General features: G+C 36.9%; 1 protein-coding gene across 4 annotated transcripts in view; it reads right to left on the bottom strand.

Annotated features, from left to right (window-relative positions):
- TAFA5 (TAFA chemokine like family member 5) overlaps window positions 1-15,755 on the bottom strand; it is a 440,326-nt gene that overhangs the window by 79,270 nt on the left and 345,301 nt on the right. For 3 of the 4 annotated variants that reach the window (XR_013953050.1, XM_080598078.1, XM_080598080.1), the window contains exon 3: window positions 10,801-10,928. Coding sequence is in view for 3 of the 4 variants with exons in the window: in XM_080598078.1 (XP_080454204.1) it covers window positions 10,801-10,928 (128 nt within the window). In the remaining variant the exon portion in view is untranslated. Of the gene's footprint in view, window positions 1-6,642; window positions 6,763-10,800; window positions 10,929-15,755 lie in introns of those variants that run through there. The other variant, XM_080598079.1, reaches the window with a different exon arrangement.

The following is a 15,755-nucleotide window of genomic DNA, read 5'->3' as shown; positions in this document are numbered from 1 at the left end:
AAGTTCCTTTTTACTATTTTCTCTGCCTGGATTCATCAGTCTTGAAAAAAGGACTGCAAACAGGCTTCATCTGGGTTATGCTCCTGTCTGGCAGGTATGTGGGATTTACAGAGAAATGTGGCAACCTCCTCTAGACACGCTGTGGAGATATTCTGTGAAATGTCCTTATCATGCTTCCTTGGTCTCTGGTGATCAGATAAAGATCTCAAACAGTAAAGGAAATACCATACTGGGTCCACATGCTTCCCTCCCTAAGTGCATTACCTCTTTAAATTTGGCCTGTATCAAGAATTAGGGTTTTAATTATTATTTGAATTTGACCTCTAAAAGTTACAATTCACTTCAGCCCTGCAGATCTCAGCCAACTTCTTTTTAGCTAGTCAGAGAGACTAAATAATTTTCACAGACAACAGTGTTTCTCCCCCTCAACCCTTCCCTCTATTTTTATGACTCACTGTTCCTTTGCAAGCTGTTTGATGCTATATTATCACATGTCCAGCTAGGTCTCAGGAATGTTCCGAGAATAATGTCCCTACAGTAACATGTTGCTCCCTTTCCATTTACCAAAATTATTTCTTTAAGGGAATATCTCTTAGTCTTATGTGAAATCCATATTTATTTGCTGTACCTGAAGATGTCCGATGTCTATCGGTAGAAATAAATATTTCTTCAGAAATCACCCTGTCATTACATTATACACAGCTGGACAGCATTCCAATTTTGAATTGTGATATGTATGCTTATATATACTTTGATAAAAAAGGGGACCATTATTAGAGAGTAGACAGGCTAACGCTAAAATCCTTACTGTAGAACAGTACAGCATTCTCTACAGTACAAGACATAGGCTTTCAAGTATTTTTTTCCATCTAATAGGGTATGCCAGTGTACTTCATGTGAGGGATGTATTTCAAGTGCTTTGTTTGCACCTCAGAGGCAACTGCAGAATTCTTTGTTAAGTGCAAATGGGGAAGAATAACAACATTAGCTGAAGAAACTATCTGGATATCCTGCAGCAGTTGTTGGTATTATTCAAGATTATTCTGGAGCTGATATGGCTGAAAACTAACCTGGCAAAAACTAATTCCTTTTTGGGTATACCAGACATTTCCACAAGCACTTACTGCTTGCCCTAGAGAAAGGTCAGGCATACTCAGCCAAAGTGGGGTGGGAGGATATTACTGGGGCAGACTGGATTTAGATTGATTTAGGCTATCATGAAGCAGCATTGTCAGTTGAAAGACAAAGGTCCTATTTCCCTATATATTGCTGTTTGATTTTACTGACACACCCTCACTGTCTGGTTTGATTTGGATCAAGCAACAGCCAGTCTCGCTCACTTCCAACCTCTGGTCTCAGCCATGTAATGAGAATCTAATGAAAGCATGAATAACCTAAACCTTGGGCTATTGCTAGCTGAATTGTCTTCCTGTATACCCTAGCCTGCTCATATGCATGAGAACAGAAGGAATAGATGAGAACAAAGTCTTACAGGCAGGAGTTAACTAGATTGAAAAACAGACAAGGCTATCCTTTAGGTCTGCCCCCAAGGAAAAGAAACTTGTGTGCAGACATAATGCTACTAAGTATTGGAGCTCTATTCCAGATGCTTAATGAAAATAGAGCAGGGGAATATAGAAAAACAGAAATGTCTGTTATGTGCCTGCCTTCCACAGATTTTCAATAACACTTAAGGGCTTAACATCTTTTATGCTTTTGAAACCATTCTTAATAAAATAAAATTAGACCTTTCACAAATCTCTCACCTCCTGGGCCACCTCGACCTAGATCAATACACTCCTGTTAACTGTTATTATGTGCTGTTCACAGGTCCTCCATCAGTTTCTTGTTGAAATGGCAGTTTTCAATGTGACAGGACTTTCTGAATTAATTTTCAAGTATGATTTTAGGAAATAATGTGTCAAACAAATTATTGAAAACCCTGTGCTATCACATCTATTTAATTTTCTTTATTGACTGCTTGTTTTGTTCAGTCCAAAAATTCTAGCTTGTTTTGTGTGATTTAACAGAATTTTTTGGGGGTATTCTTAAAAAAGAAATGTTCCAAAATGGATGTGCATTTTCAACAGCTTCATCTTCTAACACTTGCACTATGAACATTCTCACTATGCAAAATGGGTGTGTAATATTTTTAGCATCATTTTAAATTCTTCATGTTGATGTGACATACCAGTTTCCAAGCTTCATAGTATTCCATTACATTCCCATAAAAAAGATAAAAAAATGACTTAAACTGTACACTCGAGTTCTGTGTTGAGTGTTTTACAGCTTTCTTCCCCATTTGCATCTTCTATGCTTTTGAAACTATTCCTAATAAAATAAAATTAGACCTTTCACAAATCTCTCACCTCCTGGGCCACCTCGACCTAGATCAATACACTCCTGTTAACTTCTATTATGTGCTGTTCACAGGTCCTCCGTCTTCCACCATCATGTGTCCTTCCACCTTCCTCCATTTCTTCCACATGTACAATGTATAATGTAGACCCTTTCACTTCAGCTACATGGCATATAACATCTATTGAATCACATCTTAGTGTATTGTGCTACTTAAAGTGAATCAAGAAATTGTATTATTCAGGATTGTTTCCTCAGATAATCTCTCTTTGCAATCATTTATTAAATGAAAATTGTTTTTATTATATTCATGCAAGAAATCAGAACTTTCAGACAAATGTCAGTCTATTGTGAAGACTAAACCATTGTAGGATTGGGCAACACTGTGTGAAATTGTCTGGTTTGCCAGATGAGGAATGAGACGTAGTTGCTTGATGCAGGCAGGTAGTGACCTAGCTTGTCCTGAATGGCCTACAGCTGCCACCCCAAAATGGCAATGGTCTCCTATAGGTTCTATGATGTCATTTATGCCCACCCCACGCGAGATGCCTTTAATACCGTTAAGTATTTGAATAGATAGAATATGAGTGATGGGCACAAAGCTGCACCAGGGAAGGTTCACACTAGACATTAAGGAAAATTTCTTTATTGTCATGTGGTCAAACACTGGAACAGGATTCTAAGTGAGGTGGTTGATACCCCATGCCTGTCAGTGTTCAAGAGGCGTTTGGATAATGCTCTCATTAATATGCTTTAACATTTGGTTAGGCTTGAGGTGGTCAGGTAGTTGGACTAGATGATCTTTAAAGGATCCTTCCAACTGAACTATTCTATTCTAGTAAAATCTAGTATCAGCATCTTCACATCCATTCTCTGATGAGCCTATATTCTCCCATGCAGACTTGAATCATCCATTATAGTTCTCAATTTTCTATGCCCTGGACTTCCATTTTTAAAACTCAGGTTCTTTCTTTGGTTTTGAGGTCACTGAGAATCTTATCCCCATCTAATTTTATTTATATATCCCCACATATTTTTACTGATGCATTACAAAATTAAGGGATTTGAAAAGAATTTCAAATTAAAGTCTTTTTTTGTTGTTTTTGTTGTTGTTGTTTAACCAGGACCCAAGTAGCAATTTAGGCATTCTTTGAAATGCAGCTTTTAAAGCTTTGCATATACTTGAACACGTTAGATGTCCATGATGTAGTGGGTAAGTTTAGACTATGACACAGTAGTCAATGATTACCCCAAGTTACAATGTGGTTTTACATACATTTCAGAATTCTGTTTTCAAAGTATAGAATGAATAATAATTAAAAAATAAAAATAAAAAATGCAAGGTGGGGTTTTGTTTGTTTGTTTTTACTGAAAATGAAGTTTATTCCACAAACACATGAATCTTCCTATTATTGCCTGGGGTAGAACTTGTTTTTTACTTACTCAAACCTTTGTGGTTCAGACCTTAAAAGGATCGGTGTAGCTCATTTTAAAGAGAAATAGCTAGTTTTAAATATCGAATAACCCATATCACACGTATAAAAAAATATAATTCCTCAGCATTAATCAGTAAGCCAGCTTTAGCTTTAAATCTGTCCCTACACTAGCACAGAAAGACAGGACTGAGGGCTACAATATACAAGAAGCTACCTCCCAGTATGAATGTGTGTTAAAATAGCAATCCTGGGAGAAAAGATATCTCTACAAATCTTATTTATCTGAAAATTGACTTTACTTATTTGCAAAGGAATTGCGATATTTTTAAAATAGCCCAAGTAGAAATAGGTATTCATATTTTCTGTAACTCTGTATATATGTGGGACTATTATAATTCCCTATTAAAACATGAAAATATGTGTTCTGAAAAAAAGAACTAAACCTGTGTTTCCCTATCTTCTTGTATGGAATTATTTAAGATGTTGACAAATTACAATTTCAACTCAGACATTTCACTCCAAGTTATTCCTAGAGTAAATTGTGGTCTCTCTTCAGGCAAGTGTGAATCACCGAACATTGGTAGAACCAGGATTCAACATTCAGGACAGAGGAAGGAACCTAATCTCTCCAAGGAGGTGGTTCTTCAAGTTTCTGTCAGCTCTTTTCATCAGGACATCTACAAAAATTGTCAAACCTTTGCTAGCATTTTGGTTTTAGGACTTGAAGATCTGCAGTTTGCCACAGAGAAGTGTATTTTTACAAGGATGATGGGGATGGAGGGGATGGAATGGTGGGTGTGTGTCACTGTACTGATACCACAATGGACTGCATGTTTTTGAACAGACTATTAATTGAAGCCGTACTAATACGCAAGAGAACTTGTGTATTTGGAAGCAATAGCATGATCTAACTGTATTTAGGTTCCTTAGTTTCGTGAGAACATTATTTCTATTTAGATTCATCAATGCACGATAGACTTAAGACATGCAGTCATGAAGATCTTCCTTCCACTTTATTTGTAAGCTTGCCTTTAGCTGTTTACTCTTGTTTAATACAAGATCTACAAACATGACTTAAACTCTCTGAGACTTAAGACAGACAACTCACATGCTAACTTGCTTAGAATTTAACAGAAGGGAATCTAGTTCCAGTAGTGGAATGATGACCTATTTATAAACAATGATACCTTTTGTAAGCAATTAGAGCAATGGAAACTCTGTTCAAAACATAAAAATTTCTTAAAAGCCATGGAAATAAATAACAGGTTGTATCTACGTCCTGGGGTACAAATCTACAGAGTGTATGCTGAAGCACACGGCTACGACATTTCAAGAATTGGTATTTTGTCATAATGAATGCTAGTACAACCAGGAAGAATACTAAATCAATCAAAAAATATTAAAAGGCTCAGTGAAAGCACTGGACTGTGATTAGGGTTTATCTTGTATATATGTAGTTACATCAGAATGAGAAGTTAATTATGAGTAACCTAATTTTGGTAGTTCATATTTACAGTTACATATCTAAATATCATGTTTTTTTTTAAATCTTAACAGTATCTGCAGAGAAGGTGTTCATATTCTAAACTTTCTCAACATGGTACGTGATTTTACAAGGTAAAACATAAAAGGTAGCTCGGTCTAGCTGCTAATTATGTGGTAGTGGTCTCAGAAAGCTTTATTCAAATAGCAATTTCAGAAACACCTTGCCAAGACATGAATTAGTTTTAGAGGCCTTTGTGATGCATAATGCTTGATGAAGAAATGGTCTCAGAGCTCATGAAGCTCTGAATGGTTGACAGCAGGTGTTAAGAATAGAGAGAGTTCTTAGTGACATTAAGGATAGTGACTTTTCTTAACCCATGATTCTAGAAATCCAGCAACAGATTTAGAGTGAAAATGACTGATGATCTGCAAGAGGATCAGCCTGAAGAAACAATATATTTCACCACATATGTGTATTTTACAGAGCTCTTTCTGCTGCTCCTAAGATCTCTCACAAGGCTGGGTAGGCATGCCACCATGAAGAGGGCCACACAGAAAAAGAGAAGACAAAGACATTGCGACTCACTATGGTGCACGTATATGGACTTTGAAACTAGGATGTATGCACCTCTGGTCCCATAGCTTAAATATAGTCCAAGATCCCCAGCAGTCTCGGCCATGAATAATAGAAAATTCAGGACCATCGCTTCCTCCTACTTGTTTCTGAAAACTATTCTTTGGACTGAGATGAAGGGATACAACTGCCTCCTGAAAAATGTCCTCTGTAATTTTGGTCTCTGTGTAGCGTTCCTTTTACAGTTAGGAGAGAGGGAACTTGGTAGATGACCTGCTGACAAGTAGGTCTAATGCATCTGTTTCATAAGTTGACCACTTCTGACAAAGGGGAAGAGGGAAACTTAATTTGGTATGGCATGCAGGCTTGCATCATTCCACTACTCTGATCTTGTGCTGTCTGAAAACTTATTTTGGTGGATATTGTGTGCTGGAATGACACACAACTAGAACTGGTGAGATGTCAAAAAACTTCCCAAAACAGCTTAACCAAATACAAGCAGCTAACCTGCAGAACTATGAAATGCACATTTAGAAACACTCAGAGCTGGAATGTAGGTGAAGCTAAGTACAGGAATGCCAGGGTTATGTGAATATCTAACAACAACATGAGAATCACCAATAAGGACATTTATAAATAACAGTATTTGTATTTTTCAGTTACTCTGAATTTCTAAACCTCTTAAAATGTTAACTCAGGTCTCCCAGATTCACTAAGGTAAGAAGCTAGGGATCTTTAATCTTATTGTTACTGCTGGGGAAACTGAGGCAGAGAGGTTCAGTGACTTACCCAAGGCCACAGAGGGAGTCACTGTCAGAGCCGGGATTAGAGCTCAGGAGTTTCTGACTCCCAGTCCCAAGCTCAGACCACTAGACCATGGCCTCAGGACATTTCCAGCTGGTCTTCAGTCTAAAAAAAAGTAAATTCTCAAGTATGTTACAAGTATGTAACATATTATATATTTTTTTTTACTTTGAATGTAATGGTATGAATGAGAACACATTGCTTGTAAGTCAATGACAAAAAGCAAACCAGTACATATTAACCAATCTACCTTTATCATACCTATGTGTATGATAAAGCTCTGCAGAAAAATCTTGATTCAAGCTGCAGCCAATAAAAGCAGCTATTGTATTTCTCAGGGTAAAGAACAAATTGCCTTTCCAACCCAGCCAGCATGTCATTTATATTAATGGCAAGGAATGCTAAGTTGCTCTGTGTGTAAGTAAACTCTATTAAGAAAGTCACGTCCCTTGGTGAAGCTAGATCCTTAGTAAATTTTACTAGCTAAGCACTGAGCTCCATGTCAGAGTAATTACACCTTTTATCCACTGTGAGCTCTCTCTTAGCTTCTTCACTCTTTAATTTCCCACTTCAGCTAATTTAGCAGTAAAATCGCAAAGGTTTTAAAAGGTTAGCTACTGAGGAACTGGCGCATGAGTGTTCTGTTAAGCTCCATGCATTGAAATCACATCATGTAGAAGAAGGAATTAATTAAGTAACAATTAGGTAGTGATGGATCATTGGCAACATATATACACTTTGGTGCTAAAATTAATCTCCCCTGTAAAGCCAATATATTGTGTATCTTCTCATTTATGTACTGGCACTTTTTTTTTTTTCTTGAAATATAAAATGGATATGCTTCTCAGCAATCTCTGAAAAAATGTCACATCTTTTCTGGCACTATTGAATCTACATACTATCTTAACATATATAACTTCATATTTAAAAAAAAAATAAAGTGTAATGAGAGTAGCAAAAGAAGAAATTTGTAAGGCAGGTGATTTTAAAGTGACTGTAAGGACATCTGTTATATGGAAGTACTTAGTATGTTGAAAGTGCTAACAATTGTGTAGTATTATCTTGCTGTCTTCTTTTACAAGTTGCCATATTGTTTCCTTGTATTGACAGTCAGCTGTTTAATATATAGATTGGCAGTTAGCCCAGTCAATGCTTGATTCTAAAAGCCTCTTAGCAGATGAAAAATCCTTGGTTCATTCACACCTTGTAGAAAGGATGACAGGGCAGAAGTGACATCCAGATCCATTTAGAGTATACTTTTGAGCCTGATTCTCCTTTGCCTTACACCTTGTGTAGTCATTTATAGCTGTGCGAAGTGAGCACAAAAATGATATAAAACGCTCCTACCCATGTGAGGGGAGAATTCTGATTTGGTTGCATTATTTCCAGAGGTGATTACAAAAAGTGCCATGTAGTGAAAAAATCTGGCTCTGCATAAAGATAGTCTAAAGAATTTTGACACAAAGCATAAAGTAGCAGTTTACAGAAATAGTATTTGTGCTTTGAAGCAAAAGGTATTTTCATATGCTATTTGTTTGTTATTTTCATAGGGAAAAAATAATGTTAAACTCATCTACAAAGAATGAATCCTGTTTCATCCTTGTTTTTGTAGAATCATATTTAACTAGAAGTCCTATAATATATTCTCACATAAGAAGGAAATCATGCCCTGGGCAGAACCCCCACTAGTTCTAAATTTTCATGTGCTACTTCTAAACCCAATTCTTCAAAAGTTACACACAACCGTCTGGAATCTAAGCAAAAGTTGGTATTATCACAACAGCTGGTCTCAGTCCATCAGAGTTCAATACTGTTCTGGCCACAGTACAGGTAGTAAATGATTGTCTTCAGTATTTACCAGTGATCTCTCTGCTAAATGATCTATCACCCCTATAACAATCCAAGACCTAGTGTCAAGCATCTTCACAATACCAGCTAATATAAGCAGGAAAGGCCTGCAAATATTAGATTAACAAATGTGAGTTAACAAAATTGGTAGTTAGCAAATGAAGTACCGAATGTGGCTATCACTGCAGATATGGTTAATACTTATTTCCACTTAATAATATATTTAATGTATAATAATTCACTTAATATGTTAGGACATTCATTTCCCCGTACTTCCTGGTGACCATTTTCCTAGTCTTTCCCAGCATACTTCTGATCCCTTCTGCTATACTTAGATGCCGCAATGGGCCTGACAACTCAGGTGTGGATTATGACTAATACCGTATTGTGGCTTGGGGTTTCTTATTGTTGTTTGCCCCTTTTTTTTTTCCTTCCCGTTCTAGATTCAGAGCTTCTTTAAACATTCTGAGTTGCTAGTCTGGCTTGACTGAAAAGTACTGTGTGTTTGTTGTGTGTCTGCATGTGTGATACCAACTGTTGAAGGCTGCTTGATGTTAGATGAGGGCTTATGCTCAGAGCTGTTCTATAGTTGGCTCTTTGGCAGAATCACTCCTCACCAATGACAACTCTGTGCTTTGTGTGGGGGAGAGTCTGCTTAATAATATTATACTTGTCACGGCCATAATTTAACTGAGATGGGGCATGATTATGATTTCTCGTGTTAATCAAAATCATGAGTCATTCCATTCATGTCAATAGCATTAAAGAGCTATACAGACAAGTAAGAGTTCAGAATCAGGCTTCTGGTGTTAAATCTAAAAGGATATCTGAAACCCTTTATTAAAAATAGAAAATGAAGGATACATCTTCTGCTTACTTTGAATTACTCAGCCATGCCATAGCATAAAACACCAAATAAAGAACTGTAATGACAGCTGATCATGTGTCATGGTACATGGCTTATCTGTTTACCACAAGTCCAGAAAACACTTCTGCATTAACAAGACTTAAGATAATACTATCAATATGACGAAGTTACTATATTAGGTCTCCTTGACTCGGAAGCCAATATTAGAGTTTAAACCATTCATTCCCTTCCTGGCCCTTTTTTTTTTTTTTTTTTAATATCACACTTAGATAACTTGAATTTGAAAGACAAAGGCAAACAATATTTAAGTAAGACCTCAGAAACAGAGTTAGTTTTGCAGCCCTGTCCATAATGAAAATTACATCTGGCAAGTACAAGAGCATCAAAATAGTGATCATAATTCATAGAGTTTGGTTTGCATATATCTTAGAAAGTCTTATCAAATATTCAGTCTTTTTATAAAAGAGAAAAAATATAATTTTCTAAAATATAGATATTCTGAAGTTATAAAAGGTTTTGTACTGCTGTCTGTCTCCTCCTCAGACAGAGGAATTGTGCAGGGGATGATGGGCCTTAATTTAGTCCTCACTAATAAGTACTTTTAAGACAAAATATTCTTGCAATTGCCCTTATTTAAATTACACTCAAGCTCCCTGTAAATCTAAAAAAAGATTATAGGAGAAAAATCATTTCAAGAGGTCTAGCAAGCTATCAGAGTCTTGCTCTATTATACTTCTCAAGACTTTTTTCCATTTCTGAAGTTAGAAAATTATTGGCATTTGAGTATATTTTCTAGAAATGTTTGATATATTACAGGTCCTAGAAACTATCACTGTCACGCTCAGATTCACTACAAGTACATGTGCCAAGACACCAAATCAAAGATTTGAGGGTTCTATCAATAAACTAGGATCAAAATGAAGCTAAAAAGAATTCTTCTACTAGGTTTTCTATAGGTCTCACTGATTGTCTTGTTGAAAACTAAAGATCTATCTGTGCAACTTGTTTTTTCAGTATGGTAGGAATAGCAATAACATTTCCTCCCCATTTCCTAGTGTAAGCTTTCTTTTTGCTCTGCTAGACCATGTGTTCAGTTTTATATTTTACACTTGCTCAGCATAAGAAAATTCTCATACAGTGAAGGAGTTAGACACTCTCTTCAGTATGAATATATGTGTTAAACCACTGGTCCCTTTTAAGAAAACCTTGATATAATTTCCACTCTTGTGGGCATTACACATTTTTCCTTTCTTTGTGGTAACATTGCTATGCATTTCAATAAGCACACTTGGACTCATAGATTAATTATAAGGCACCAGACCTTACATATCTGTACTGAAAAACAATTAGAAATCTCACTCTTTGTTTTTCAGTAAACCACAGTGGAAAAGAAACTGAGGAAATATAAAAAAAAAGAAGTGACTTACCGTGGTTGTCTTTATCCGACCTCCTGGTTGTGTACAGGTCCAGCCTGATTTATTGATTAGCAAATCACAGCCTTCTCCTTCTAAACATGGAAGCATTTCGCACCACTGTTTTGTTTTGATAATTCGTGCTGAACAGAAAAAATAAAAATAAAAAGAGGTTTGCCGGAGAGTTCACATTTCACTTATCTCTAAGCACTTTCTCATTAGAGTTGTCTATTTTCATAATCTGATAATGCTGCCATAGGTTATGATGTAAACAGCCTTAGGCAATTTACAAAATTATTTGCACCTGCTGTGCCAACTAATTTCTTTATAAAAATAAAATTTAAAAAACAACAACAACAAACGAAAGATAGCCCTGTTGTACATAAAAATAACACAAAAGTTGGTTAACTTTTCAATTCCATACTTCTTACAGTCATTGAAATATTGTTTGGAATGCTAACCACTGGAGCCTTACTATTCTAAGTAATCATTATATAAGGTAGCCTAAAAATGACCCATGATGGGTATCCATTGTGTTATACTCTGTATAAACCTGATACTCCTTATTCTGAAGAGCTTACAGGAAGAATAGACATGAGAGAGAGTGGCGAGAGAAAAGCAATAATAAACAGGTAAAGAGGTCAACATAATGGCAGCACCTGTGATACTCGCAGTGGTAGGCAGAGTTAGGGGTGGGAACTAGGAACATAAGCAGGACACGACAGCAGGCCTTGTGGTGGCCTGCAGCTCCCTCACGAGGGGAATGGAGGGACAGATGCTGAGCTTTGCTCCCTGAGGACAGTGACAGGACCGGAGGAAACGGCATGGAGCTGGGTCAGGAGAGGATGAGGCTAGGTGTTAGGGAAAGGCTCTGCACCCAGAGGGTGGTCGGGCACTGGGACAGACTGCCCAGGGCAGTGGGCACAGCACTGAGCCTGCTGGAGCTCAAGAAGCATTTGGACAATGCTGTTAGACATAGGGTCTGATTTTTGACTTTTGGGTGGTCCTGTGTGGAGCCAGGAGTTGGACTCAATGATCCTTGTAGGTTACTTCCAACTCAGGAATCCATTTTCTGATTCTATGCTCAGGGAAGTAAAGGTGAGGAAATCATGGGGAAGGAGACAATAAGCAGAGGGAAAAGAATTGAACAACTTATTACCCTAATACTACAGGGGAAAGGAGGTCTGGTCAGAAAGGTGAAGGTCCCTAACTATCTGAAAGATGCTGGGTTGTGTGCTTTGTGTGCTCTTAACGCTTAGTGTCTCAACTAAGCTAGCTTTGCAAAATATCCTCAAGGTAACGTAGCAAGTAGTCGTGGAACAAGAGAGCTCTGACTGCATTAAAGTGGATGTGGAACAGCTGTAGGGAAAACTTTTTTTTTCAAGCCAGGTAGAACAGTGGGTTTAATTCCTGTAAACTTATGTCTGGGTTATAATGCTACAACATCTGAGTTCAGCTCTGTAGTATCTGGGTTCATTCTGGTAGAATATTAAGTAATATGACTAATATCAAACGTTTTGTTATTCTTTCACTCTCTCCCTGGAGGCAAAATTGTATGGTGGAGTGTTAGTTTGGGATACATTTTATAAAATGCACATACAGTCATGGAATCTCTTGCACTGTGCCATATGTTCATGCTAAATTAGGTAAGGCTCCCAAAACAATCTATCTTTTGCTCAGACTGTAAGGTTTGTAATCCACAGAAAATGGCTTTCATTTCCTTCAGAGATCATCTTGACAATATTAGACTAGGCTATGAGAAAGCTTTGCCACCTGAATTTGTGCACATAAGTGTGTTTCAGGATTCAAAGAGAGAACAAATTCCACATATAAGGACACAGATCATGTCCTCTTCTATGTTCACATGTGATGCTGTTCTCAGAGTCGTGCAATAAATCTTCAAAAATCATGAGCCAAACAAAAAGAGAGCTACAGGGGAAAGAAGTGTACATGAAGCTTCTGGTGTTTCAAATTAATGTCAGGTTCAAGGAGCTTAAAAGCAGGCACTTATACCCAGTGGCAGTGGCAGCTCTTTGTGCTCACCTGAACATGTGATTCAGCCTCCTTACACTCCCGACTTCCTCTGTTTGGAACTACTTAAGAATACAATTCCCAATGCCGCTAGATCATAGCAAGAAATAGAACTGTAATTTAAAGTCTTCTAATAAAATCCTTTCCAATATTTTGACATGAAACAGCTTGTGTCCTCAGTCCCGGTACAATTGTTGGTAAGCTCTAGCAATATAACGAACACTGATTTCTTTCAGTGGAAGCTCGATCTGAAATTCATATTAAGATTTTCATTATAAAAACTACTTTAACTCCCAAACATCTACATAGGAATTTGCTCTGTTCATTAGGTGTTATATATTACCAGAGCAATGATTCCCAAACAATTTTTGTAACCACAAAATTTTTTGAAGCAGATCCACTAAGTTTTTATAAAACATAATAAAAAAAAAAATCAGATTGTACTTGGGGTGCATAGGTACTGCTCTGTTGAGAACTGGATTGTATCAGTTTTCAAGGCTAACATCTCCTATGTAACAGATAATAGCGTCATTCTTCCTTGGTGCATCCTTCCTGAGAATGCTTTCAGTTGCAGACTTGACAGAAAAACCTCAGTAAAATGTTAACAACAAACCTCACCCATTTGCATTTATATATTTTGCAATTCACATATTGAAATGGCTATTTCTATCAAAGTCTCAACAATATGAAGGCTCAGTAAAAGACTGAATAGTCAGTTAAACTCAAAATATATATATTAGATTGCCTCTGCTATCTCAGGTGGGAGATTTTCCATGAAACATAATTTGAACTAATCTTCAAAAATATATTTCTTTTCCTCTGTGGATTACTCTTAGCGCTTGCTTGTTTGCTATCTTAGAATGAAGCTATCTGGAATATCACGAATACATGGAGCCATTGCTCTGGGTATTGGCTATATCCACGCAAATTTAAAACACACCCAAAGAAGTTTACGGAACATAAAATCTAAAACATTTATATCTTATCTTAAGACTAGCTTATGCATCTAAATAAAAATGCCTTTTTTTTTTTTAAAGAAAAAAACTAATCAGTTCACGTGGTCTAAAGTGCTCTAGCTCCAGGGCTGCCCCCAGTGCTGCAGCCCTGGTGCTGTGACCCACACCGCTGGCACTGTCTGCTCCCCAGGATCTCTCCCCCCTTACAAATCTTCATGTCCCTCCTATACTGCTCATTTCAAGATGACACATATTTTTCTCTCTCATTGCCCCCCCCCCCCCCCCCCAAGTCTCTGCAATTCCCTGGGTACAGTTTAATCCAGCAGGTGCCTTCCTCCTTAACATGGTTAGTTTTATGTAAAAACCTTCCAGACAATTTCATATAGCACACGTGGATTCATATTCCCGTCTTAACAGGCCTTGTTTTCTGGGCCATTTGCCAAAAGTAGGCCAGGTGGGCCACTTGAAGTTTATACGGACATATTGTTCTGTTAAGCACGTGCAGCCACATCAGAGGCCATATCCATACCTGTGGGATTATCCCTATTTTTGCATTTTTACTTTTCAGTTTGCCCACTATAGCAGAGTATCACAGTGAAGCTAAATACATAATACAGGGAGCAAAGTATACAATCATTTTATCAGCACAGTATCAAGAATTTCTATCAGTAATTTGAAATGAGTTACACTACTCAAAGCAAAGGAATACAATGTATTTCCTGAGGCAGTATAGTTGCATTTTTACTGTGTATATTCACCAGGGGTGAAATTCAGGCTTCTGCAGACAGACAGCAAAAAGCCTATCACACTCTTCAAACCCACTCCAAGCTCTATTATAAAGAATTAAGTGGCACTTAAATGATACATAGGCTTTGTGCAAGCTTTCTGCAAAGAACTGAATTTCATCTTAAGAATCTGATCTGACACTGCTTTGCATCTCCTAAGAAGGGCTGTGCCCTTTCACTTAAGTTGAAGTTAATAGGAACTGATGGTGCTCAGCACATGGTAGAACTGGTTTCCTGGGTAATGCCATTTGAACTGGAGAACAAATGGGGCCTATCCAAGGGCTTTTCATACAAACAGGTCTGAGATGTGCCAGGCAGGCAGAGGTGATACCAACATGATGCGAAGCTACTCACTAAAACGTTCTTAAACATTCTGTTAAATAAAACATTTACAATAGATTTCCAATGGAGTTGTTAAAAAAAAAAAAAAAAAAAAGTCTCCATCCATAATCAGTATAGTCCAATTTAAGAATATTTAACTGAGAAGTGTTTCAGAATACCATGGATGATTTTCTGCTAAATATTGCAATTAGACATATTTTGTCTCTAAGCTTCTCACCTAGTTTAACATCATATGTATACTTTTGTATGGAAAAACAGCTTTATTTTCTATAGATTCTTTTCACACATTCATTCCACATTCACATAGTTATCGATGGCTGCATCTCCACTCAATCTCACAATGGAAAATCATTAAGTTTTGTTATAGCAAAAAGTGAGATAAATTTGAACAGTAGCAATAAATGCAAAAACTTACAGCCATGTAAAATATGTTAGATTAACAATGTCAGATTGTAAAAGATTTAAAAAAAAATGTTGGAGAATGGACTTGGAAATAATAAAAATAAAAAAAAGTGTATTATTTTTTCATTGAATAAGACTATTGGTTAAAACAGCATTTGGATACTGATAATATGATATCAGGATATACCATGGTCCTAGGCATGAAAAGTGGTGTGTGAATTGAATATTTACAAATCCTACTGAAAATCATGGTAGAAGAACCTAAAGAAAGTCAGTCAGTTCCAGGTGCCTGAGGTAGCAAATGGAAGATTCTGTGTAACAGAGAGCAGGGAAGATTTCTCCCAAGTCCAAGTGGAATACAGAGTTTTTAAATGTGCTTCTTAAATGACGGCTTAGATTGCCTGTAATTCTTAAAAAATGATATTCTCCTTCACAGTATTTTTTTTTCAATGAT

This window comes from Anser brachyrhynchus, assembly GCF_964034855.1.
Source record: "Anser brachyrhynchus genome assembly, chromosome: 1".
In the NCBI taxonomy this organism is placed as follows: domain Eukaryota; kingdom Metazoa; phylum Chordata; class Aves; order Anseriformes; family Anatidae; genus Anser; species Anser brachyrhynchus.
This window is presented reverse-complemented; position numbering and strand designations above follow the sequence as displayed.